General features: G+C 43.9%; 2 protein-coding genes and 1 long non-coding RNA gene across 21 annotated transcripts in view; 1 reads left to right on the plus strand and 2 right to left on the minus strand.

Annotated features, from left to right (window-relative positions):
- The window catches only part of Hp1bp3 (heterochromatin protein 1 binding protein 3), a 28,223-nt gene extending 19,557 nt beyond the window's left edge, over positions 1–8,666 (minus strand). The window contains exons 1-4 of one of the 7 annotated variants that reach the window (XM_027399787.2): positions 8,605–8,666; positions 2,965–3,157; positions 2,501–2,600; positions 940–1,093 (exon numbers count right to left, since the gene is read on the minus strand). In XM_027399787.2, coding sequence (XP_027255588.1) covers positions 940–1,093; positions 2,501–2,600; positions 2,965–3,060 — 350 coding nt within the window. In that variant the 5' untranslated portion in view covers positions 3,061–3,157; positions 8,605–8,666. Of the gene's footprint in view, positions 1–939; positions 1,094–2,500; positions 2,601–2,964; positions 3,158–8,053; positions 8,184–8,604 lie in introns of those variants that run through there. The other 6 variants (XM_027399788.2, XM_027399786.2, XM_027399790.2 and 3 more) reach the window with 6 other exon arrangements.
- A 38-nt stretch (positions 8,667–8,704) lies between these two features.
- Positions 8,705–21,951, plus strand: LOC103161922. The gene is made up of 3 exons (XR_003482073.2): positions 8,705–9,412; positions 19,254–19,337; positions 21,274–21,951. It is a non-coding gene; the product is annotated as an uncharacterized LOC103161922 (long non-coding RNA).
- A 392-nt stretch (positions 21,952–22,343) lies between these two features.
- Positions 22,344–25,169, minus strand: part of Eif4g3 (eukaryotic translation initiation factor 4 gamma 3) — a 205,253-nt gene continuing 202,427 nt past the window's right edge. For all 13 annotated transcript variants that reach the window (XM_035439492.1, XM_035439495.1, XM_035439496.1 and 10 more), the window contains one exon: positions 22,344–23,547. In XM_035439492.1, coding sequence (XP_035295383.1) covers positions 23,366–23,547 — 182 coding nt within the window. In that variant the 3' untranslated portion in view covers positions 22,344–23,365. The remainder of the gene's footprint in view (positions 23,548–25,169) is intronic.

The following is a 25,169-nucleotide window of genomic DNA, read 5'->3' on the forward strand; positions in this document are numbered from 1 at the left end:
CAGCAAAGTTTACATAGTTCTTTTGTTGTTGTTTTTTGATTTTTGAGACAGGGTTTCTCTGTGTAACAATTCTAGCTGTCCTGGAACTCACTTTGTAGACCAGGCTGGCCTCAAACTCACTAAGAAGAACCTCTTGCCTCCCAAGTGCTGGGATTAAAGGCATGTGCCACCACTGCCTGGCTTACCATAGTGGTGAGTTCTAAGTTAGCCAGGAATATACAGTGAGACCTGCTCAAAATGTGTTTGTCCCCTCCTCCCCCAAGAAAAGAACCAAACAACTTAAACAACTGCCACCATTGTACACAGATATAAATCAACTGCAAATCTTATCCACAGAGCTCAGTCACCAGATACAGAGCTTATGTTGCTCTTGATATGATGAGACTGAGTATCCTTTTTTTTGGGGTGGGGGTGGGGGTTCGAGACAGGGTTTCCCTGTGGCTTTGGAGGCTGTCCTGGAACTAGCTCTTGTAGACCAGGCTGGTCTCGAACTCACAGAGATCCACCTGCCTCTGCCTCCCGAGTGCTGGGACTAAAGGCGTGCGACACCACCACCTGGCAAGACTGAGTATTCTAACAAGCACATAGAAACAGCAGCTCACTGCTGGTGCAGAGGGAGGAACAAATGGTGAAGTGTCTTTCAAGTCAGGTTTTTATAGTTATTTAACATTTCTTACTGAAATTCTATCAAAGTTTAAAAAGTATCAAATGTTCCTTTTTAATGAATTCTAAGCACAAAGACTCCAAAGCAAAAAAGAAACACTCAGACTACCATGCTAACTAACCACTACAAACTCTAAAAGGCATAAAAGTGCACAGTAACACCTTCTCAAATAGTAATTAAAAGCAAACCCAAATAGTAAATGCCCAACACAAATGGCTCATCTGCAGTCTCCACACAGTTTCAACTATAAACAGCAGTAAAGCAGAGTCCCTTACTCCTTTTTGGTCTCCTCAGCAGTCTTGTTCTCTTCCTTGTCTTCACTCTCAGGTTCCCCCTTGGGTTGCTCCGCCTCACTAGCTGTAGCGGGTGGTGTTTCATTCTCCTGCTCTTCTACTGTGGAGATGGATTCCTCTGAACTTCCATCTGGTTCTAAAACACAGAGTCCCCACCCCACCCACTAGTCAATAAAAGTGAAGACATGTTCTTAATAGACCTGCTAACTGTGCAAATGATAGATGCGTTCTACAGTGAATCACACAGCTATGGAGTGTGAGTGCCGCATTGCACTGCCCCTGCCTGGCACCCTCTTCCATCTCCTTAAGCCATCTGAGTTGCCTGGTCAAGTGTTCACCCAGACCATTATGTGAGACATATCCAACACTGCATCATCTGGGTAGAGGTGAGGATAGGAGTTCCAAGGCCACACTTGTCTATCCAGCAAGTTCCTGGGATTGCTGTGCCAAGCCCAAACTCTGCCTCAAAAAAGGAAAAGAAAAGTTTTAAAAGAAGTAGAGCCTAAAATTTGGACATAATTTCTGAAAATTCATGATGGAACCTGGACCAGTTTCTTCTTATCAGTGAGCCAAGAATGTAAAGGTTTATTTTTTGGTAGTGTTTTTTGGGACAGTGTCATGCTATATAGCCCTGGCTGGCCCTCAAATTCAAAGTAAACTTTCAGTCTTCATAGTATCATACACCATTCTGACATACAGTCTGTAAACTGATGCTGTCAGAAATACAATGGTAATCAACTCACCTACCCACATTACTTTAAAACTCTGACTCTCACATTCCCTATTACCTTAGGCATGGATACCCAAACTGGGTACAGCATTTAAGGATTTTAAGACAAAATCCAGGTTCAAAAAAAAAACAGCCCACACAGGGAGAGAATGGTGTGCTTATTTCTGCAAACCCAAGATATGCAAGGGAGAAGGAAAAAAGGAAAGGGAGAAAGAAAGAAAGCAAAAAGATCACATGACTGACAGGGAGACAGAACAGGAGGCTAGAAACAGCATGAAGGAACACCATTTCTCCAGGCCAATGGACCTCATTCTCTGCCCTCTTCTCCACTGACACAGATTATATCCAGTGTCTTATAGCCTATGTGTTTCCCTATGTCACACACCAATTGCTCTTCACTTTTGTTTTTAATTCCAAGAACATTATATTTTACATTCCAAAAGCCTTCAAATAGAAAACACACTCTGTGTTGGTTTTGTGTGTATTAATGTTTTGCCTGCACACGTCTCTGTGAGGGTGTCTGATCTTCTGGAACTGGAGTTAACAGTTGTGAGCTGCCACGTGGGTGCTAGGAATTGAACCCAGGTCCTCTGGAAGAGCAGCCAGAGCTCTTAACTGCTGAGCCATCTCTCCAGCCCCGAAAATGCACTCTATTCACATGGTATAGCATGACACCCCAATATCTACTACTTTTCTCTTCAAATGCTCTTTAACAGTTCATTATGAACATGAGAATAATTAAGTTCAAAAAGATTTATGGAATACTTCAAATTGGAGTGTTCTGTCTTTTCAATTGTGGCTGCTTTACTTTACCTGGCTTTTTTTCCTCCCCTTCAGCAAGCTTGCTTTTGGGTGGAGTTTCCCGGGTGGAATTCACAGCTCGACGTATCGGCATGTTGCTATCCTCTGCCTTCTAAGAAAACAGATGCCCATAATCACACAGGATAAAGAGTTCTCTTCTTTCTCTCTCAAGGGACCTAACTGGGTGTCAAAGATGTAAGAGAATTCTTCAACTCAACTCTACAGATCTGATGTAAATTAGTTTTAACAATTTATTTTTTTTAAAGTGAAACATTTAAAAAATACTCAAAATATTTTATTTTAGATAAAATAAACAGTTACAGGTAATCATTAATCAATTTAGAAGATTGAAAGTTTTATAAAGAATTTGAGGGGAAGGGGAAGATGAAAAGAACTCTGTATCTATGAAGAACCCAACTGAGCCTGAAGTCAGGGATTGATCCAAGAGTGAGCTTCAAGAATGCATCAGCCCCTACCTCACCTAACTTGTCCATGTGGATCAGCTGAGCTCCTACTATAAGTGGGTGTGGCTTAGGATGGACGAGTTCACCTTGAGACATATCAGTCGCCATTTAAAACAATTTCTAGGCCTGAATACTGGTGACACTCTGAAGCCTCTGCTGTTAATCACAAGGGTTTTTCCTAATGGCTTCAGTGTGAACAGTCAACCTAAAGCACAGAAAAGACTTGATGTGAAGATCAACAGAAACAAAATTAAACTGAAACGTTTAAATTCAGTACTCCAAAGGGAAGAAATATAACTAAACTTAGTTACAGATGACTTAGTTATTACTAAAAAAGACAACATTATTAACGTATTAATAATGCAAAGCAATGACTAAGATGAAAGCGCAAGCCACAGCAGCTTTGCAATTTCCACAGGAACAAAGGCAGCAAGGACAAGAATGGGCTAAGGAGACAGACTCCAACCCCTCTTGCCATCTGTCTGGAACTTAGGAAGGAGACTAAAGGCAAGTCTAGCCAAGTATCAGTTTCACTAAAGATGACTTTTGTTGTTATCATTCACATGGGGTCAAGAAAATTAACTGTAGCTGGGGGGTGGGGTGGGGGTGGCGCACACCTTTAATCCCAGCACTTGAAAGGCAGAGACAGGCGGATCCCCGTGAGTTTGAGGTCAGCCCGGACAGGCGCCAAAGCTACACAGACAAACCCGTCTCAAAAAAAAAAAAAAAAAAAAAAAAAAAAAAAAGCATAATCAATATCTTCAAAATCAGGCATGGTGGCATATGCCTGAAATCCTAGAACTCGGGAAGCTGAGGGAAGAGGGGATACAAACTAAATTCTGAATTTTAGACCATTGTAAGCTAATGAGATCTTTTCTTAACAAGTGAATAAACAAGCAAGCAAACAAAAAATCACAAATAAATCTCATGCAGTCACCCAAATTTACCTGATCATAACACTCCTGTGCCTTTAAAAAGAAAAACAAAAACAAAGAACTACTAATGGGGGCAGGGGAATGGTTCAGTGGGTAAAGTATCATGAAAACATGAAGATCTGAGTTCAGATCTCCAACACACATGTAAAAGCTGCATATTTGTTACCCATCTGTAACCCCAGTACTGGAGTACAGACAGGGAGATCCCCAAAGCTCAACAGCCAGCCAATGTAGCTAAAATGGTGAGGTCCAGGTTCAGTGAGATAGACCCTGTCTCAAAATAAAAGACAGAAAGCAATAGAGGAAGCTTCCCGTCTGTGACCTCTGGCATCCACACACACACACAGATACATGCATACAACTTTAATCTAGGACCCTGATATTCTGTAACAAAAATTCCTTAGTAGAGGAAAATGGCTATTTTAGTGTTTAGGCCTCTGTGCTAATGAGCAATTAACAAAGACGGGAAATAATTAATTTCTACTTTAATCTCTAACCTTTTAGAAATCTAAGACCTTTTACCCTGTCTTGTAATAGTCCCAGGCCACAACAAACTAGGAAAAAATTTTAAAACACTAAACAGAATGCTTTCAGTTAGAGAAAAATCTTCTGCAAACACAGGAGGCAATTCCAGACTTCTCTATTAGTTACAAAGGCAGCTGAAAAAATACAAGCTAGAACAATGCATCCAACTGTAAAGCCAACACTATGGGAGGCTGAGACAGGATGATGAGGAGAGCATACAAAAATCTTATTGACAACAGTGAATTAGAAATATTTACAAATATTCCAAATCCTTAACAGCACGAAGCATGCTAGATATGGTGATGCATTTCTTTAATCCCAGAATTAGGGGTACAGGAGGCAGGGGGATCTCTGAGTTTGAGACCAGTCTGGTCTACACAGTGAGTTCCAGGACAGCTGGGATAGGCAGGGCTACACAGAAAAAAACCTTTCTTAAACCCCATCTGCAACTCCCCCTTAAAAAAAACTAAGGTCAAGATGGCAAAGGACATTACTTAGGCTGTTTGCATGGGATTTCAATGCAAAAAGTAGTATTTGTGGTGATATTTTATGATTAATAAAGCTTGCCTGAATATCAGAGTGCAAAGCTAGCTACACTAGTTAATGATAAAGTCCAGGCAGTGGTGGCACACACCTTTAATCCCAACAGCCACACTAGTTAGCCATAGAGGCAAGGCAGTGGTGGTGCATGCCTTTAATCCCAGTACTCAGGAGACAGAGGCAGATGATTCAGTTAGTTCAAGGCCACCGTGAGCTAAAAGAAAAAAAACGGAGCTCACACAAAGGTGATCTCAGCACTTGGGATCCCCTGCCTTTTAGTTCCAGCACTAGGGAAGTGGAGACAGGAGCTCAGGGCCAATCTGAGGTTTGGTGGAGACAGATGAAGTCTGGAGATGCAATCTGAGAACAGGATCATCCTTTCCGTCTTATCATTGGTAGAGGTGAGAACTATCTAATGGCTGGCTACTCTGCTTCTCTGATCTTCGGCTTTAACCCCAATATCAGTCTCTGAGTTTTTATTATTCAAACCAATTAGAATTTGTGCTATATCTGGTGCCCAACTTTTGGGGTATAAATTCATGAAAAAGCCTTTTGCCTGTGGTTTTGCAGCCACCAGTATAGGTCAGATCTATGCACAGTTGGAGTCACCAACCTGGCCAGTTTGTTTTCCTTTCTTCTCTCCTAGTGGGCTTTCCCTGAACCCCCTTCTCAGGCTGCTGCCAAACTTAGTAGCTGCCTTAAAATCTGGTCAGACTTTTATTGTTCTACACAGCAGCAGTCAGCCTATCTTTATGGACATCATTGGCAGATTTGGTGAAAAAAATTGGGAATTCTATTTTTTTCTCTATGGTTGGTTTATTTATTATGTATACAGAGTTCTGCCTGCATGTATGCCTGCAGGCCAGAAGAGGGCACCAGACCTAATTATGGATGTTTGTGAGCCACCATGTGGTCGCTGGGAATTGAACTCAGGACCTCTCCAAAAGCAGCCAGTGGTCTTAACCACTGAGCCATCTCTCCAGCTCATGACTGGGAATTCTTAAAGGAATTAGTTAAAAGTTTTGTTTTGTTTTCTTTCCACCACATTAAAAAGGGGGAAACACCAGAAGTCAGAGACAGGAAGATCTCTGAGTTTGAGGTCAGCCTGGTCTACTGAGGGAGTCCCAAGAAAAGGCAAACAAACAAACAACCCAAAACTGGATACCTAAAACAATGCAGGGTCAGAATGGGAGTTTAAAAAATATTTGTTTGCTGGATGTTGGTGGTGCACTTAGGAGGCAGAGGCAGGCATATCTCTGTGAGTTCGAGGTCAGCCTGGTCTACAGAGTGATGTGCCAGGATAGGCTCCAAATTTACACAGAGAAACCCTGTCCCGGAAAAAAAAAAAAAAAAAGAAAAAAAAATGTTTGAAAATTGGGTTTTGTTTTTTTTGTTTGTTTTGTTTTTTTTCGAGACAGGATTTCTCTGTGTAGCCTTGGAGCCTATCCTGGCACTCACTCTGGAGACCAGTCTAGCCTGGAACTCAGATCCGCCTGCCTCTGCCTCGCGGGTTGCTGGGATTAAAGGCATGAGCCACCAACGCCCCGCGAAAATTGTTTTTTAATGTGCATTCATACAGTGTAGAAACCAAAATATATTTTCACCTGTGGCTTATAAAGTTCTCCTGTGCCCACAAGTTTTTGGGTTCTTTTTAGCTGAATGTTAAATAGTAAACACAGATTTACTTTTGACGAGGGAAATGCCTTGTTTTATTATTGGCAATAAAGGACTTGCAGGAGTAGAAAACCCAATTCCATGGTTGTAGTTTATTCCATTACAAAGAGCAATGTGTCTGGGGCTGCAGCATGTTTCAAACTACTGCTATCCTTTAGATTTGTGCTTTTAGAAAAGGTACCAGCATTTGGTAAGTCACTATACACTCCATGCAATACTCATACTTTCTAAGGTTGGTAATAGAGAGCACTAAAGAGCTCAAATAGCTCCCGGTGTGAGTTTTCTCACTACACTCAGATAAACCATCAGAATTGCTGGCAACTTTCCCATCTCATAAATTGGTATGTAGTGAAGTTTATCTTGGCTGGGCACAGAGGTAGATAATACACAGCTCCACACGTTGGGAGTTAAGGCTTGCATCGACATAGACTTCAGTAACTTCCTAGGCAACTTCCAGTCGTCCATCTCCCAAGTAAATGTGAAAACTAGGGCCAAACCCCCAATCTTCAAGCTGTTAGACATGAACGCTGAGGTGACAGTTCTCACCAATCCCCCCAGCACTTGCACTGAGGAGGCTGATACAGGAGGATCACAGTGAGTCCCAAGGCAGCAGGGGCTACAGAGGGAGACCACCTCAAAAAAAAAAAAAATTTAAACAAGCTTTGAACAAATTACTGAAACGGAAAGAGGTATGACGTTTTTAACACCTTTTAACAGTTTCATGCCTGTGCTGATATTTATTTAAAAAATATTTTTTTAAATGTCTTTTTTTTAATATTTTTTTAAAATGTCTTTCTAATCGCTTCTAGGGTTTCCGGCTAAGATCAGGTGTAGAATGACTCTCTCTCTAGACACGTCCCTTGTGTTCCTAAGGTCCTAGGTATAGTAATAAAAGGCTCGCTCTCCAAAGCAATGGCCAGCCGGAGAAGTGTAGCAGGAAACCACGGGAGAAGTGACAAGCAATTCAGGCAGTGCGGGCGGGTTTAGCTCCAAGGGCGTTAAGACTGGCTAAGTCTGGATCAACTCGGGCCTGGGCCCCGGACGGCCGTCACTGGCCATGCTGTCCGCGGCGGCGGCGGCGGCCTGGGGAGCGCCGCCGGGGCTGAAGGAGCTGTAGACAGGCGGGAACACGGAAGCGCAAGGCCGTCATGGCAGCGGCGGCGGCGGCGGCGGCAAAGCAACAGCGCCCACGGGGACTGAGCATCGCCGGGAGGAGCAGCGAAAACAAAGGCGCGAGCGAGCGAGCGAGCGAGGGAGGGAGGGAGCGAGCGAGCGAGCGAGCGGCCGCGCAGAGCGGGAGAGCGGGAGCCGAGACGGGCGCGGGGCTGCCGAGGGGCGGCAGCGGTGGCTCGACGCGGCGACCGCTCCGCCACCCCATCTTCGGAGGCTCGGCAGCGCCCCACGGGGCCTCAGCTCCGCACACTCACCACTGGGAGCTCCGTAATGGCGGCCGCGGCGGGGGCGCGGAACCCGGAGGGGCGGGCCGCCGCAGCCAATCACTACCGCCGGCATCCTTCGAACCGGCTTGAGGACCGTTGAGAGGAGGCTGAGGGGAGGGCGCGGCGGAAGTCGGGCCGCGGGCCTCAGAGCATGCGCGAGCCCGCAGCCAATAGGGCGCCGCGGCGCACGCCGGCGCTTGCGCGCTGGGACACGGGTGGGGGGGGGAGCGAGACACGACCAGGGAAGCGCTGCCCCTCCTCCCCAAATCCAAACAAAACAAGGGCGGGAGCGCGCGCCGCAGGGCCCGGAGGCCTGCGCGGCTGGGGCAGGGGCCAAGTGGCAGGCGCGACGCGAGAGGGCGCAGCGGCCGCGGCGGGCGGACAAAAGGCACCGGCTCCCGGGCCCTGCGCCCCGCCCCCTGCGCCTGGGCAGCAGCGGCGGCGCGGCGGCGGCGGCGTCAGCGCCCAGGCCGGCGGCCTCTGCCACTCGCGCCCGGGGCCTGCGCCCACTTCCCGGGCGCCTGGTCCGTCCGCGTTACCTCTGAGCTCCGGCGACCGGCGCCCGCGTCCCGCACTGCCGCTCCCGCGGCACCACCGCCGCGCCGCCGCGCCGGCCGGCGCGAGAGGGCGCTCGGGACGGCGGGCGGTACCGGGCGGAGCGCGGCCCGGCGCTTCCTGGCTGCGTTCGCTCCGCGCGTCCCTCGTCGCCCGCCCAGGGTCCCTGTGGTTTGGGGTTCCAGCCTCTCTCAAGCCCTGGGAGACGGCGCTGGACTCAACGCCACGGGACTGGCACGGGACTGGCACTGTGGTGGCCAGGGACTGGAAGATGCTTTTCTCCATCGTGAGCCAGTCTGCCCGAGCTTCCTGATCTGCGTGCAGACAGGTTCCCGTCCCCGGTCCCAAAGAACCCGCGGGATTAGGAGAAACTTGGGGATCCGCCTGTTGAGGCAGCTGTTGAAAACTGTGGTTCTTGGGGCTGGAGAAGTCGTTCAGTGGTGGTTAGGAGTGTTTGTCTGGTCTGAAGAAAGCCTTGGGGGTCATTCGCCAGCGCCTCACAAAGACTGGTGTGATGGCACGGGCTTGAAATGCTAGCTAGTACTCAGTAGGTGGAGGCCAAGAGGATCCAAATCTCAAGGCCATTTTGGGTTCGAAACCTGCTGGAGACCAGCCTGGAATGCACGAGGGCCCGTTGAAATACGGAAGGGAAAGATGGTAGGTGTAATTCTTCAAAGCCAGTTTAAGAAAGATGCAACATGTCTAAAGTAGCAGGAGTCTTGCGGATATGGAGGTAGTAATTGATGCGTGCATTGCACCGAAGCTTCACCGCAGCGGACCACTCAACTGCAGGTCAGTCTTTCTAAGGACTTATTTAGGAAACCAACTAAACACACTTCCAGGCCTCTGACCCCGCCACAGTGGCCAACACTCCAAAAGTTCTAAGTCGATTAAATCACCACCATTAAAAATTCCTCACTGGAGCTGGGCGTTGGTGGCGCACGCCTTTAATCCCAGCACTCTGGAGGCAGAAGCAGGCGGATCTCTGTGAGTTCGAGACCAGCCTGGTCTCCAGAGTGAGTGCCAGGATAGGCTTCATACCTACACAGAGAAACTCTGTCTCGGGGGAAAAAAAAATTCATCACTGGTGTCAGCACTGGCAACATTACCAATTTCCCAAACATTGTTGTCCTGTTCAAGCCCTTCAAAAATGATGAGTTGGATTTATGAGGAGCTGGACAAAAGGGAAACATGATCAAAAATACTGTATGAGAAATCTTTAAAGGAAAAGTATTAAAAGAATTTTAGTCATTTTGAGGGATTCTTTTTTCTTAATAATTCTATTTCTTTTTAACCCCTCTCTTTAAAATGTTTTTATTCATGTATATGTGCATATGCCTGTTTGTTTGTGTACCGGGTGTGTGCAGGTGTCTGAGGACTGCCTGCACCACAGGAATTGAGTTATAGTCCATTGTTAACTGCTGGGAACCAAACTGAAACCCTCTACAAGAACAAGAGACACCTCTACAAGAACAAGAGATACCTTCTGTCCTCTGGCTCACTTGTGGTTTGAAAGAAAATGGCCCCCAAGGGGCGTGGCCCTATTATAAGGTGTGGCCTTGTTGGAAGAAGAGTGTCACTGTGGAGGCAGGCAATCAGGTCTCTTGCTCAAGCTTCCCTCATTGTATCAGTCTTCTTCCTGTTTCGCAAGGTGCTGGACTCTCAGCTTCTGCAGTACCACGTTTGCCTGCATGTCACCACGCTCCCCAGCATGATAATTGACTGACCCTCTGAAACTGAGCCGCCACCTCAATTAAATGCTTATAAGAGTTGTGGTGGTCACAGTGTCCCTTCACAGCAATAGAAACCTAAGACACCACTTTTAACGTTCTGCATGTGGTTTGGGTGTGTCTGAGACCGGATATCTCTATGTAGTCCTGTTTGGCCTGCAACTTACTATGGAGACAGACAAGTCTTACCTCATGCAGGATGATTCCAATAAAAATTGGAAGGCATCTCCACAGATTTACACCTAAAATTAAAAGTGTCTTACACCATTTACAAGAAAGCAGAATGGTAGAGCAAAAATGTAAAGAACACACAACAACGTACTTGCCAAAAACTGAAGTAGTCACAAGAAAGCACTTGCAACCTGGTGTGGTGGCACCCCCCCCCTTTGATACCAGCACTCAGAAGACAAAGGCAGGCATATCTCCCTGAGTTCAAGGCTAGCATGGTCTACATAGTGAATTTCAGGACAGCTAGGGCTATGTAGGAGGGCCTGTCTATGTGGGGCAGGGGAACCACAAACACACACAAAGAAAAAACCCTGGGAATGTCATTGTGTCATTGTCATGAAAAGCCTAATGTTATTAAAACATCTTGTTTTTATTTTTTTAAGATTTTATTTATTATGTATACAACATTCTGCTTCCAGAAGAGGGCACCAGATCTCATAATAGATGGTTGTGAGCCACCATGTGGTTGCTGGGAATTGAACTCAGGACCTCTGGAAGAACAGTCAGTGCTCTTAACCTTTGAGCCATCTCTCCAGCCCCTATTAAAACATCTTAAATGCCACATTCTGTAGATCTCTGAAGTGTTTTCAGACAACCGATCTAAAATATATCTATTTGAGCTTAAAAATATGCCTAACATGACTAAAAGTTTGATTGTTTTAGGTGACAAACTACTAACCTGCATTTCTTTATTATCTTAAATAGTTTGTAATAATAGTTTTCAAGGACTAGGAATTTATATTGTTAAAGGAGCTGCATAGGTACAATTACTTTAAACAAGAGTAGAAACATGTACAGTGTGTTCTAACAAAAATAACCTTAAATTTTTACCAGTATACAAACATAAACAAGAGTAGATATGCATTACAACAAAGATAATCTTAATTGTTTTAGAAAAAGCCAAATGATGATGTCACACACCTATAATCATTGCACTTGGGAGGCAGAAGCAGGCAGATCTCAGTGAGTTTGAGGCCAGCCTGGTTTACAAAGTGAGTTCCAAGATAGCCAGGACTGTTACACAGAGAAACCCTGTCTCAAAAAACGAAAAAAAAATTGTATTAATATACAAAAATCCATACCAATGTAAAATATTTAAAACTAGTACGTTTTTTAAATTTATAAGTAGATTCAATAATATACCCTTTTATCCCATCATTTCTGTATCCCCCTTTTCCTTTTAGAACAAGATCTCTGAATCTAATCTCTTTTTTCAGCTTTTTTTTCTGACCTTTATCAGTAATAACTTGTAAACAACCCTCCTAATCCATGACAAATTTCTTTAACCTATTGATGACTAAAAAACACCCACTCATTCCACCTCTTGGGAATTTGGGTGTTGTATTTTCTAGATTGTTTACTGTTGTCTGTGGGGCCTGGCATCTTTAGGGAACCCCAAGAAAACGGATAATGGAGAGAGCTAGCTGTAACATTTGTTGCCGTTCTTGGTGTAATGGGAAAGTGTAGGGCTTATTTGAAGTCCTGGCTGGAGTAGTGCAGGAGATTAGACGATCTCATATAGCAGCCTTGAAATTGTCTTTAGTTTGTAGTTCAAAGCTGATTTTTGGGTGGTGTTTGTCAGTTTAGCGGTACAGATGCATTCAGGCATCTGTACTGCCCTGTCCTTGGGGTTATGACAGGATACGTCCCCCTCCCCCACCCTGTAGCTACTAAGAGCACCACCTGTGCACATTCACTATGTTCCTTTTTAAAGGGGCCTACCCACCTCCCATCTTTTTCTTTCTGTGCTCTGTCTCTCTCTGTCTGTCTCTCCCTCCCTTTCTCCCTCCCTCCTTCCCGCTGCTCCTGTCTCCAGAGGCTGGTCTCCCTCTTCTTCCCCCCCCCTTTCCCCATTCCCTTTCCCCCAATTAGAAAAAAAAAAAAAAAACCTCCTCCTGAGTTCTGACACATGGCATCTTTCTCTCTCATGCTGCTTTTTAAAATTACAACAGTAGTGTTATGACAATCCAAGTGGAATGGTCATTGTGGGATCCATCATACTTTTGGAGATTCCAAAGGTCGCTTTTAGGAGTGGTCAGGGTTTACTGTAGAAAACTTAAAACATTTTAAATGTCATATGCAGCAGATCTCAGAGAGGTTAAAGGATCAGAATTTGTTAACTACATTCAGAGTACACAAAACTTAAGTTTTAGTTACCTGATTCAGACACAAGACAGAAATCATGTACAGGAAACTGAAGATGAAGTTTTTGTTTTGTTTTGTTTTTGAATTAGTACTCCCAGGCATAAAGCAAAAGATACCCAGCCTACAATCCACAACCCCAGAGAAGCTTGAACCCTCTTCCAGAAACAGAAACAGATGCAGAAATCCACAACTAACCAATGGGCTGAGCTCCTGGAGTACAATCAAAATGAGGGAGGAGTGATAATATGAACAAAGGAATCAAGACCAACCCACAGAATCACTAGCTGGCCTGAGCTAGTGAGAGATCACTGACTCAGGTCTGACAAATGGGGAACCTGCATAAGACTGAACTAGATTCCTTTAATATAGTTGACAATGGTGCAGCTAGGACAATATATGAGGCCACTGGCAGTGGGTCCAAGATCTAACTCTAATGCACAAACTGACTTAGAGGAGCCCATTCTATGTGGAGAGATACCTTGCTCAGCCTAGACACAGCCATTTGGGGTGGGGGGTGCCTTGGTGAGATGATGGAACAGACTTAGCACACACACACACACACACACACACACACACACACACACACACACACACACACACACTCTTAATCACCCACCAGAGTTCCTCCCTACTTGAGAAAAGAGCCCCCTGATCTGTTAGAAGGGATGTTCAAATTGCACTTGAGTGAGCCTTTCCCCATCTCCTGCCCACCTTCACAATCTTTCCTGCACTAACTCTTGATTCCTATCTAGGTAATTTTCTCTGCCAGTTTCTTTCAAGGCCTCCCTCATTTATTTTGAAAATTTTGAAAATTTCATGTTTCTTAAATAAATTCACCTCAAAGCACTATTTCTCATCTTGAAAAGCAGTGCTTTTGCTGAGATTTCATTTCTGTCAACTCATGTTTCCTACTATTTAGTCATCCAGGTAACAACTGCCCCCCACTATTAACCCCCCCCCCCAGCTAATTCTTGTTTTGTGAGACAGGGTCTATGTAGCCTTGGCTGATCTGAAACTCACTATGTAGATAGACCAGGCCTGCCTCTGCCTTCTGAGTGCTGGGATTAAAGGCCTGAGCCATCATGCCTGATCCTCCCACCCCCTTTTGAGACAGTTTTCCATCATTTAGCTGAGGATGAAGTTGGCCCCTGATCTCTGCCTCCACCTCCCAAGTGCTGGGATTAGAGGCATGGGCCACCTTATCCCTCCCACGCCATGCCTGCCTCAGTAGGAAATCTCACTTTGATTCTAATGTGGATTCAAAGGATCTTCCTCCTGGAGTAGCTGGCACTGCAGGTGTATGCCACTGGGTTAGGTAGGCAGCTGTGTGGTATCCATGTGTGGGTACCAGCTCATGTATACATTGTGCACATGCGTGTGTGTTGTGGAACAATCTTTGCACACACTAAGTGTGTATTACTCTCATTGGTTAATAAAGAGCTGAGGGCTGATGGCTAGGCAGGATTTTGGGGGCAGACAGAATGCTGGGGAGAAGAAGGGCAGACTTAGAGGAGACACCATGAGATGCAAGATGCATAGTGAGTGTTAGTATTTAGGCATTTTACTGGCTGGTGTTTGGAGTTCTGGCAAGAGATGCCCTCAGCTGCTGCCACTAAGAGCACCACCTGTGCCTATTCAATATGTTCCCTTTTAAAAGGGCCCTGTCCTCCACCTATCTTTCCCTCTTTGTATCTGTTCCCCCCTCCTGTGTGTGTGTGTGTGTGTGTGCCTCTCTTTCCTCTTTCCCCTCCCTTTTTTACAGTCCTTTCCTTCTATTAAAAACTCCCTCCTCTTGAACTCTGTCACATGGCATTTTCCCTTTCTCTCTCGGGCTGTTTTTTTAAATTACAACAGCAGGCTGGGGAGTATGTGTAGATGAGGTAAACAAGCCTCAGGGTAACACTTGGTGAATAGAAATAGGTTCATTTAAGTTATAAGAGCTAGTTAAAAACAAGCCGAAACTATCGGCCAAGCATCTATAATTAATAAGTCTCTCTGTTGTTTTTTTTTGAGTTGGCGGCCCCTCAAAAAGTCCAACTACAAATGGCACCCAAATGTTTGGCATTTATATCCACATCAGACCTGAGAAAGCTTTAAAAAGATTCTAAGCACACAAAAACAGCCAAACACAGCTTCCTGGTCTCATTTCTCTCATGCCAGCTGTGGTACAGAGACCACAGCCTGCAGGATTGAGCTGCCAGTCTGAGCACTGCCAGAATGAACTCCACCAGCACTCGATGAACTAAGCCACATGGCAGGTTTAAGTTTTGTTCATTTAGACAGATATGCAATAAAGACAGATCCAGATTGGGGAAAGAAAAAAAATACACTAAACAGGTTACAGCGTGTTTAAAAATTTACATAGGCTTTGGAGAGAAAAGAGAAATGGTATAGACAGATATAAAAAATAGCTTAAAAATAATGTCTTTAAAGAAAGAATTAAGTGATATAAACGAAAAAAGCCACACAAAGATGGAAAATACATGGGGAGTCTGGATTTAGTATGTTATTGTGCCCCATTAGAATTTTTTGATTGCTAATGAAGAAACAATAACTGTGAAGAGACACTTTGATTGTGAAGGCTGCTGGATTAAACCACCCTATATATTTTTAAAATGTCTTGACTTCAAAATGGAAGTCAAAAGATGTGTTGCTTTGGGGAGGAGGTTATGCTTTTGTTCCCACTGAAAATAAAGGCTGTGGATTCATTCAAGGTTAAAGATGATCAGGTTTGATCAAGGAAGACCCCTGAAAATCCTGGCAACAGACAAAGAAATAACTCTAGAAAAACGACAGACACATAACACATTATTTTTTTTAAATATTTTATTTATTTATTTAATTTATGTATACAACATTCTGCTTCCATGTATATCTGCACACTAGAAGAGGGCACCAGATCTCATAACGGATGGTTGTGAGCCACCATGTGGTTGCTGGGAATTGAACTCAGGACCTCTGGAAGAGCAGTCAGTGCTCTTAACCTCTGAGCCATCTCTCCAGCCCCTATTTTATCTACTCAAACATAAAACAAAATAATCATCTTTGGCTAACTTGTGTACAACACACAGTCTATATATGTATTAATGCAAATATGTATGTTACCTTAAAAAGTTTATGCATTTTTCAGACCAAGGGGACCAGACACCAATGAAAACAGATGGCCCATGTGATTCAATGTCTCAGGATGCCTCTGTTGCAGTTTCCTCAGAGTTCTGCATCCAGAACAGCTTCAAGGATGCTGGCTGAGATAATCTAGCCTCACAGACTACTCCAGCCAAGAATTAACCATTATCCTGACTTTTCACGGGGCCCCCCAAAGATGCCAGTGCCCCCAGACAACAGGAAGCAGTCTAGAGAAACAACAGCCACATTCCCAAAAGATGGGTTATGGATGTTTGTCATCAATTAAGGGGGGTTGGTTACAAGTTGTTATTGGTCATAATCAGGGAAAAAGCTAAACAAAGGAGTTACATTCAAAGATGTCTTCCTAAAGGAACAAGGGGGATATGATATAGAAATGATGATAAAAGGGTAGATTATTGAATCCAATTAATTAATTTAAAAAGTAACTATTAATTTCAAAATGTTTTATATTGATTTTGGCTTATTGATACAAATTTAGAGTTATTTTTGTTATACTGTATATATGTTTCTACTCTTGTTTGGTGTATTGTGCTTATGCAGCTCATTTAAAAAATATAATTAAGAAATACAGGTTAGTAGTTAAGTCATTTATAATAATCAAACTGTAGTCATATTAGTCATGTTTTCAAGGATAAACAGATATATAGTCTTCAAAAACTTCAAAGACCAACAGAATATGGCATTAAAATACTTGAATAACATAAGGCTTTTTCTTGACAGTAAGACATGTCTGTTCCTCACAGCACCAATTTATTTCAAAAAAAGATAATGGACATTGAAGAAACTCTGTATGGTCTTTGCATTCTTTATGGCAAAAGCTAGCTATTTGGGCAAGCAACTGCCCTATTCTCAATTGCTGACAGTATACTGTCCAAACTGAACCAGCAAGACACAAAAGAAAGCAACTGCCAAACTTTGCCAAGACAAGGTATTGTTCTTCAAAATTTCTTGCTTTTGAAAAATGTATGCCAGATATACTAGGCCTGTAGGCCAAAGATGGATGCCCAACCTTACAGAAGAACTCTGGGTTACTGTCCAGGCAGCCAGATGTCAGTCATTAACTAACATTACACCCTTCTGGGGGCTTTGATGGAGTTAAACACTAAGTAATTAGATTTAAAGTTTTCCTTAGTTATGATAATAGGTAAATTAGGTATCAAACTTTAGACTCACAAAGATAGATATTTTCTCTAATGTTGCCAAGTACAAATTGACTGGATATTGTAACTGTAAATCTTACTTGATAACTTTTTGTTATAGTTTTACTATGTTAAAGTTAAAAACCTCCTTTTTAATTAGACAAAAGGGAAATGCTGTGGAACAATCTTTGTACACTGTAAATGTGTATTACTCTCATTGGTTAATAAAGAGCTGACTGGCCAGTGGCTAGGTAGGATTTTTGGGACAAAGAGAATGCTGGGGAGAAGGGCAGAGTAAGAGGTGACACCATGAGATGCAGAGCAAGCAGGGTGGGTAGAACGTACATGAGGAGAATGAACCTTGGGGCAACATATAGATTAATAGAAATGGGTTATGTTATAGAAGCTAGTTAAGACATGCTTAAGCTATCAGGAAAGCATTTATAATTAATAACTATGTGTCACTGTTTTTTAGTTGGCGGCCCAAAGAAAGTCTGACTACAATGAGTGCTCATGTATAGAGGCCAGAGACTGAAGTCTTTCTGATTGCTCTCACTTTATTTACTGAGGCAGGGACTGAACACTGAACACATGGCACATCATCTTGCCCTGGGAATCCCATCTCTTGGATGACAGGATTACAGGCCAGCTTCCACACCTGCTTTGTGGGTCCTGGAGGATGGTAACTCCAGTCCTCAGACTTCTGGAACACTGTGCACTGAGCTGGCTCTCCAGCCCTGGGTAACATTTTCACACCGCAGCCAACAGATTTCAATAGACTCTGAATACTAGCAGCTGAGAGAAAGTTAAACCATCATACTGGGAAGGAAAAATAATTCCTGTCATTTTCCATTTTGTGGTGTTGTTTTTTTGAGACAGGGTTTCTCTGTGGCTTTGGAGGCTGTCCTGGTACTAGCTCTTGTAGGCCAGGCTGGTCTCGAACTCACAGGCATGTACCACCACCACCGAGCTCATGTCATTTTTCTTGCATGTCATCTCTCTCTCTCTCTCCCTCTCCCTCTCCCCCCTCTCCCTCCTCTCCCTCTCTCTCTCCTCCTTGTGCCCAGAGTCTCATACACACCCAGACAACACCCTTTGATCTCCATCACAGTATTGCCAGGCTCCAAAGTTGGTTGGTTGAGGCCTGTGTTTTCTGTGGAAACACCTTTCCCTCAGTAAAAAGTGTAATAAGATGTCTGCAAACCAGGATGCTGAGACAGCCCAAGAGCAGAAAGCTCACTGACACCTTGGTCTCTAAAACCACCCCCCACCAGGTGTCAGGCTCTGATTCCAGGATCAGGCAGGGAAAATACAAGACATGCCTGTGGCATCTTACATAGTGTAGATGCTAAAAACAAAAGTGTTGGACATCAAGGGAACACATGAGCCTATGCTAAGGTTTAGACAATGTAAGTTACAACTCAAACTACGGTGTGAACCCGAAGTTTTCTGTTTTTTTTTCAAGACAGGGTTTCTCTGTGTAACAGCCCTGGCTGTTCAGGCTTGCCTCTGGCTCCCGAGTCCTGGGATTCAAAGCGTGTGCCACTATGCCCAGCTCAAGCTTTGTTTTTATGCAGGACAGCAACTCCCCAAGAGCAGAGGCTGTGGCCCTTAGTAGATGCTGTGGGCTTGTTTGTTTCTGGTTAGTGCTGGGAATTGAACATAGGACCTGTGCTAAGTATTTTCATTGCCACTGCCTGCATCCTCAGCCTGTTAATACCTTCTAAAAAAACTACTTCGAAATCCAACTGTGATGTGCCCAAGAATCTAAAATGGTTTGCTTTGAAAACTTGCATGTTATGGAATAATATTTCTGTACACTGTGAAGATGTGTCTTTGACAAGGTGCCTTCTGATTGTTTTAGTAAAAGGCTGACTGGGCAAGAGCTAGGCAAAAAGAGGTTAGCCGGAAAGCCAAACGCAGGACCCTGGGAAAAAAAGCAGAGTTTCAGGAGTTGCCACCCAGATGTAGAGGAAGCAGATGAATATCCTGTGCTGAAAAGAAAAAAAAAAAAAAAAAAGGTACCGCTACATAGTAGAGTGTACATAAAAATGGGTTAATGAAAGATGTAAGAGCTAGCTAGTAACAAGCCTAAGCTATTGAATGAGCATTTATAATCAATAATAAGTTTCTATGTGGTTATTTGGGAGACAGCTGGCAGGACAAAGAAAGACTAGTTTTTTTTTCCCCTCCCCTTAAAAAGGACATCGTTCCACTAACAGAATAATTGTCGACTATTTTCAGTGCACCAGAGACACTTAATGAACCAGTGAGGACATTATACCTGCTCCTGAAGAACAACTGTGTGTGAAACCATGTTGTACTCTGGTATGCCAGTCACCCCCCCACCCCAGGTTCCAGGGTGCTTTTGTGTCTTGGAGGAGGGAGGGAAAGCCAGGTGTTGCTTTGAGGTTTTGTGCGTGCGTGCATGCATGTTACATGTACATGAGTGTGGTAAGAACCCATGCAGTATGTGCAGAGATCTGAGCAGGAAGTCTGAGATCTCAGACTTACTGCCTTCAGGCAGGATCTTTCACTACATTGAAATGTTCACTGTTACCCCAGTCACTGCACTCTCTCTGGATCAGCATGTATCCACCTTCCCAGGGTTGGGGTTATAGGCACACAAAACCATGCTCACCTTTTTATGTGGGTTCTGGGGATTTGAACTCAGGTTCCCAAGCTTGCAGGGCAATGGCTCTTACCAGTAGAACGTCTCAGCCCTGGTTTTCCCCTAGATAGAAATCTCACTCATTAGCCCAGGCTGATCCTGAACTTGCAGTAGTGCTCCTGTGCCAGTCTTCCCTGTCCTGGAATTACAGGCATGAGCTAACCATATCCAAACATTGCTCATTTTAAGTTGGATCCCACCAAACCCTGCTTTCCAGGAAGAGGCCCAAGAGGGTAGCAATCCAAGGCTGTGCAATTGGCTAACAAAAAACATTAGTTCTCTGCTCATAATTTCATTTTTGTTTTTGAGACTAGAACTCAGAACTCATTAAGTCCAGAATGATCTTGAGCAAAAGCAAGTCTCCAGTCTGTCTCCGATGAACTGATTAGTCATACCACCTTGTTACTGCATGTGGACATGCATGCAAGGCCAGAAGAGGACCTAAACAGGCTTTCCCATTGAACCTGGAGGTTGGCTGGAGACTAGTCTTCCTCACTGATCCTTCTTTCTCTGCTCCCACAGTGCTAGGGTCACAGTCAGGCATGCCATCCCACTTGGCTTTTCTTTTTTGAACTCAGGTCTCTACTTGTGCAAGTGCTTTATCCACTAAGCAATCTTTCTGGAGTCTGCCCCCCTTTTTGTTATATAGCTCAGGCTGTTAACATCTTGTCTCCTTGAGTGCTAGGGTAACAGGCACATTGCTTAGGAAATGGCTCAAATTTTATCAAATATTTCGACACAGCATCCAGAAACCCAAAAGCAGGAGCTGGAGAGATGGCTCAAGAGGTTGCTCTTCCACTTCCAGAGGTCCTGAGTTTAATTCCTAGGAACCACATGGTGGCTTACAACCATATGTAATGAGATCTGGTGCCCTCTTGTGGCCTGGAGGTATATATGCAGACAGAACACTGCATACATAATAAATCTTAAAACAAAATTTGTAGTTTTGGAATTGCTTCACTGAACTCAATTCCAAACTGTATTTCTGCTGTTGAGCTAGATGTTAGCCTGATTATTTATCAAGCCTTAAATTAAAAATTCTCCATTTTTATACTAGTTCATATTTAAAATCGTGATGAATGGGCCAGTCTGCATATAGCAGCCACTGATTTCCAAGATGTAGTCACTACCCTACCTTCTCCCTGAATCTACTCCCCTCCCCACAAATGCCATCAGATCCTTCAGAAAGCCTGCATCCCACAGCTTCCTGGATGGGAATGCTCTGTGTAAGAGTGCTGTAGACATTACCACATTACACCATTCAATCTGGTGGTGACTTTTGTAACTGAGGCTTCCAAGGCACCTAGACCTTCCCAAACCACTTCCCGAGTCCATTTTTATGACTGATGCTACCGGGTGCCCAGGACTTTTAGACTTGGCTCTTCAGCACAGAGGAGTGGGCTCCCTGACTGCATACATTAGGACACCGAGTGTGTTCAGCCCCAATCCAGGAAAGCACTTTACCATGGTGGAAAACTGCTCTGGTGCTCCAGCTGGACACTTTATTACACAGAAGCCAGCAAATTTTAGATTATGTGGATATGAAATACAAAGTATTTATTTGGGATCAGACTGAATTTGTTCATTTTGTAGGGTGAAGGCTCAGAAACTTCATGGAGAAGAAGGCAAGAACCAAGCCAGCAGCTGCAGCTGCCACAGACCCAGCAGGACACCAGAGGTGTCACACCCACTCAAAGGCCTGGATGAAGCTTGAGTGAAGTCATGAGGTAGGTCTTGCATGCAGGCTGATGTGCTGTAAACTCCACTGGACTACATACAAAGCAGCATTTAGCTCTGGACTTTTTTTCACGCTAAGCGTGCATGTGTACATGCATGCACACACGTACCTTAAGCACAAGCACACATGAGCACTGGTATGTGCCTGGAGATCAGAGGACGATTTGCAGAAATTGATCCTCCTCCCACATGTGGACCCAGGGGTCAAGCTCAGGCCATTGTGCTGGGCAGTGAGCACTTTTACCTGCTGAGGCATCTCGTTGGCCCAATTTTTTACATTCCTTTCAAAGGTATCTTTGGGATTTTTCTTTTTCTTTTTTCCCTAAATGACTTACTTTATTTTATGTGCATTGGTATTTGGTCTGAATGCATGTCTGCGTGAAGGCGTTGGATTACTTGAAGCTGTATCCTCTGTAAGAATAACCTGTGCTCTTAACCACTGAGCCATCTCTCCAGCCTCACCTTTGGGATTCTCATCTACTGTAACGATTAATGGGAGATTTAAAAATCAGTGGTATTGGGTTGGAGAGATGGCTCAGAGGTTAAGAGCACGGGCTGCTCTTCCAGAGGATCTGAGTTCAATTCCCAGCAACCACATGGTGGCTCATAACCATTCATAATGAGATCTGGTGCCTTCTTCTGATGTGCAAGCATGTGTGTAGATAACTATACAGAATAAATAAAATCTTAAAAAAAAAAAAAAAAAAACCCAGTGGTATTATTGGGGTGACCTTCTGCCTGGAGTCCTAATATACACAGCTAGACTGATGTTTGCTTGTCCTGGACTCCAAGGGCACTGCCACCTAAACACAGTCACTCTCTGTATCCCCACTGGACAGATACACTCATGGCCCACATACACACCATCATCCCACACTGTCAGAAGCAACTGGGATTAGACAATAAGCAGCCGGCACACAGGTGACGGCTGTCACAAGGAGACGTCGCTTTACTTTATTTTAAACTTGCAATGCTCGCCTTTATTTTGTTCCTTATATTTTGAAAGTGAAAAGAAATAGTATTGAGTCAGTTCCTTTATGTTTTTAAATATTTGTTCTATGTATTTACAAGCCTTAAGGTTGCTCTAGCCATTTCAATGGTATTCAGGTTATTTTCCAGGGCAGCACTTTTTCTGAACGAGTCTTGGATTTTTCTGGTCCACAGTACTTCCTTCTGTTCCAAGGTTATGTATGTTTTGTGATTACTAGTGTGATTTTTACATTTTTTGAAGCAAGCTGAGAGGCAGGCAGAAAGATCTGATGCCAGGGGTGGGAGTGGGGCAACAGAGAGAGGCAGAGAGAGAGAAAGAGAGACAGAGAGAGAGAAATGAGGATGAGAGAGAGAGGGGGGAGGGAGAGAGAGGGAGGGAGAGAGAGAGAGAGAGAGAGAGAGAGAGAGAGAGAGAGAGAGAGGATCTTTCTTACCTTGTTCACCCCAAACCTTCTCAAATCTGGACTAACAGCTATGTCTTAACACAAATGTGAGGTGCATCTGAAGGGAAGGGAAATTTATTTTTCTGCTTTTCTATTATACAAGTTGTTTACAGAAACTGCAAATTAAAAAATTACACACTGGCATTTGCAGTCCTTAAAATAAATTAAAAGTTCTCAACTGTTTTTTTTTTTCCTTTCCTTTTTTTTTTTTTTTTGCTTTTTTTTTTTTTTTTTTAAGTATGAGTCCTCGTTTAAAAAGAAAAGATTAAAACAGAAAATATTTTCTATAAATAGTACATGTATTTTGGTTTCCGAGCTCCCGCCCTCAGGTCTGCTGTCTCCTGGTTCCAGCACCTTTATCCTCCATGATCACCTGTTTCCTTTCCCTCTCCCACTCGTGCACACGTGGGGTTTCTGCGAGAGTTGGCCTTGCTGCACTGTGATTGGCGAAGACGTGAAACTTTTTAAAAAAATACTTAAATTGTTTCTTTTGTTTCGTTTGTGTATTTGAAGTATTAGTTATCCTCAGACTCCTCTTCCGCTTCCCGCAGCCACGTGAAAAATGCTGTGACAGATTTGAGGGCCACGCCCTTCCCGTTCTGCTCTGCAGGGTCCTTGCTGCTCTCCCATTTGTAGAAGGCATCCTCTGAGATCACCTCCTCATCATACAGGCAATCAAAAAACATCCGGAGCAAATCTGCAAGTGGGTGAAAACAGCCATTGGTCTGGGCACTGCAGTAGCAAGGGGAAGCAATGGTGTGTGAATGAGTAAGCAATGCAAGCAGTGGACGAATGAATGAATGAATGAATGAATCAACGCAGGGAATGAGTGAATCAACACAACCAACTACTGCTGGCTTCCTAGGACCATGCACCACACGCTCTGGATGGGTGCCGAGGGACGTGGCACCTATTTGCAGAAGAAAACCCTAAGCAGCTACATTACCTTTATACCTTTATTTTATTCAAATCCAATGATGTTCACATACTGGTGAGGCTGTCTCCTATCATGTAGTTACCAAATTAAACAATTTAAAAATTCTAAGGCTGTACTGAAAACAAAGAGTGACTACATGAAAAATGCAGGCCCAGGTGATCTCTGCATTTTGGTATCTTAAATGTCTCAACTTTTTGAACAACTGAAATTATTTTTCTCTTACAGTGGAAACTTGTATTACTACGCAAGAAAGGGATAATGCTGTTAGAGACATTAAACTCCTTTAAATGTAGTTATTCTTCCTTTAAGAGTTCCTTGGAAGAGAGTTCAACCCACAGCACTGCAAGAGAGAAAAAGAAAATTCCTTCATGAAGGTATTTCACTATGTAGCTCTGGCTGGCCTTGAACTTACGGAGATCCGCTTGCCTCTGCTCAGTGAGTGCTGAGATTAAATGTGTGGCCTTTAAGAGTCACTTGTAGTCAGCTTCCTGATCATCACACTAATGGACTCAGCAGTGAATGAATGATAAATGCCAATAAATATGAGAACCAGACAGATTCTTAGTTACATTTTTAGATTAATTTTTTAACTACATTATCTAACACTGAAATAAATCATGCACCCCCCTCCCCAACCCAACTAAAATAAAATAAATAACTCTAGTTGATCTACAGGGGCATGGAGCAAGGCCACAAGTCTGTCAGCTGCAGGTTTCCAAACCAACAGTTCTCAGGATGACTGAGGTCAATATGATTCCTAATGTCAACCAAGCAGTCATTTCATCAGACAGCATCTCATCTGAAAAGCTAGTGTCATCTTCTGCAAGAGCTCAAAAAAGCACGCTGTCCTGTTACATGACCTCACATGATTTTGGGAGAAGGAAAAACAATTACAGTTTTGGATTCAGACTTACGTTCTGAGGATAATTTGTTTTAGCCCTTTCTGTCTCCCAGGAAGATTCAGGGGTACTTTCACTTTCCAAGTTGCGAAAGCCATAACCCAAGCAGTGTCTGGGAACCACTCAAGGCCGTCCCTGAAATAAGCTCCACCCATGTGCACAAACTGCAGTGAATTCCTGAGGGCGTGAATCACTGGCCAGCACCTAACACTAGGGTGTGCGAGTAACTGATGCCTTAGCAAATGCCAGTGGCTCAGGATGCTGAAATCACTGGCCAGCCTCAAAGCTATTCAATATGCTTCTGATATATCCACATAGGGTCAACTAAATACAAGTTAAATAAAATGGAAGATTCAGAACTTAGTCACCACGGCCACAAGCATCTTAGGTGACCAGGTCCCCACAATGAGCAGTGGATTGTATACACATCCACCGTGACACAGGAGGTTCCATCAGATCTGGCCTATGGAGAGGATCCACCTT

This window comes from Cricetulus griseus, chromosome 2, assembly GCF_003668045.3.
Source record: "Cricetulus griseus strain 17A/GY chromosome 2, alternate assembly CriGri-PICRH-1.0, whole genome shotgun sequence".
NCBI lineage: Eukaryota > Metazoa > Chordata > Mammalia > Rodentia > Cricetidae > Cricetulus > Cricetulus griseus.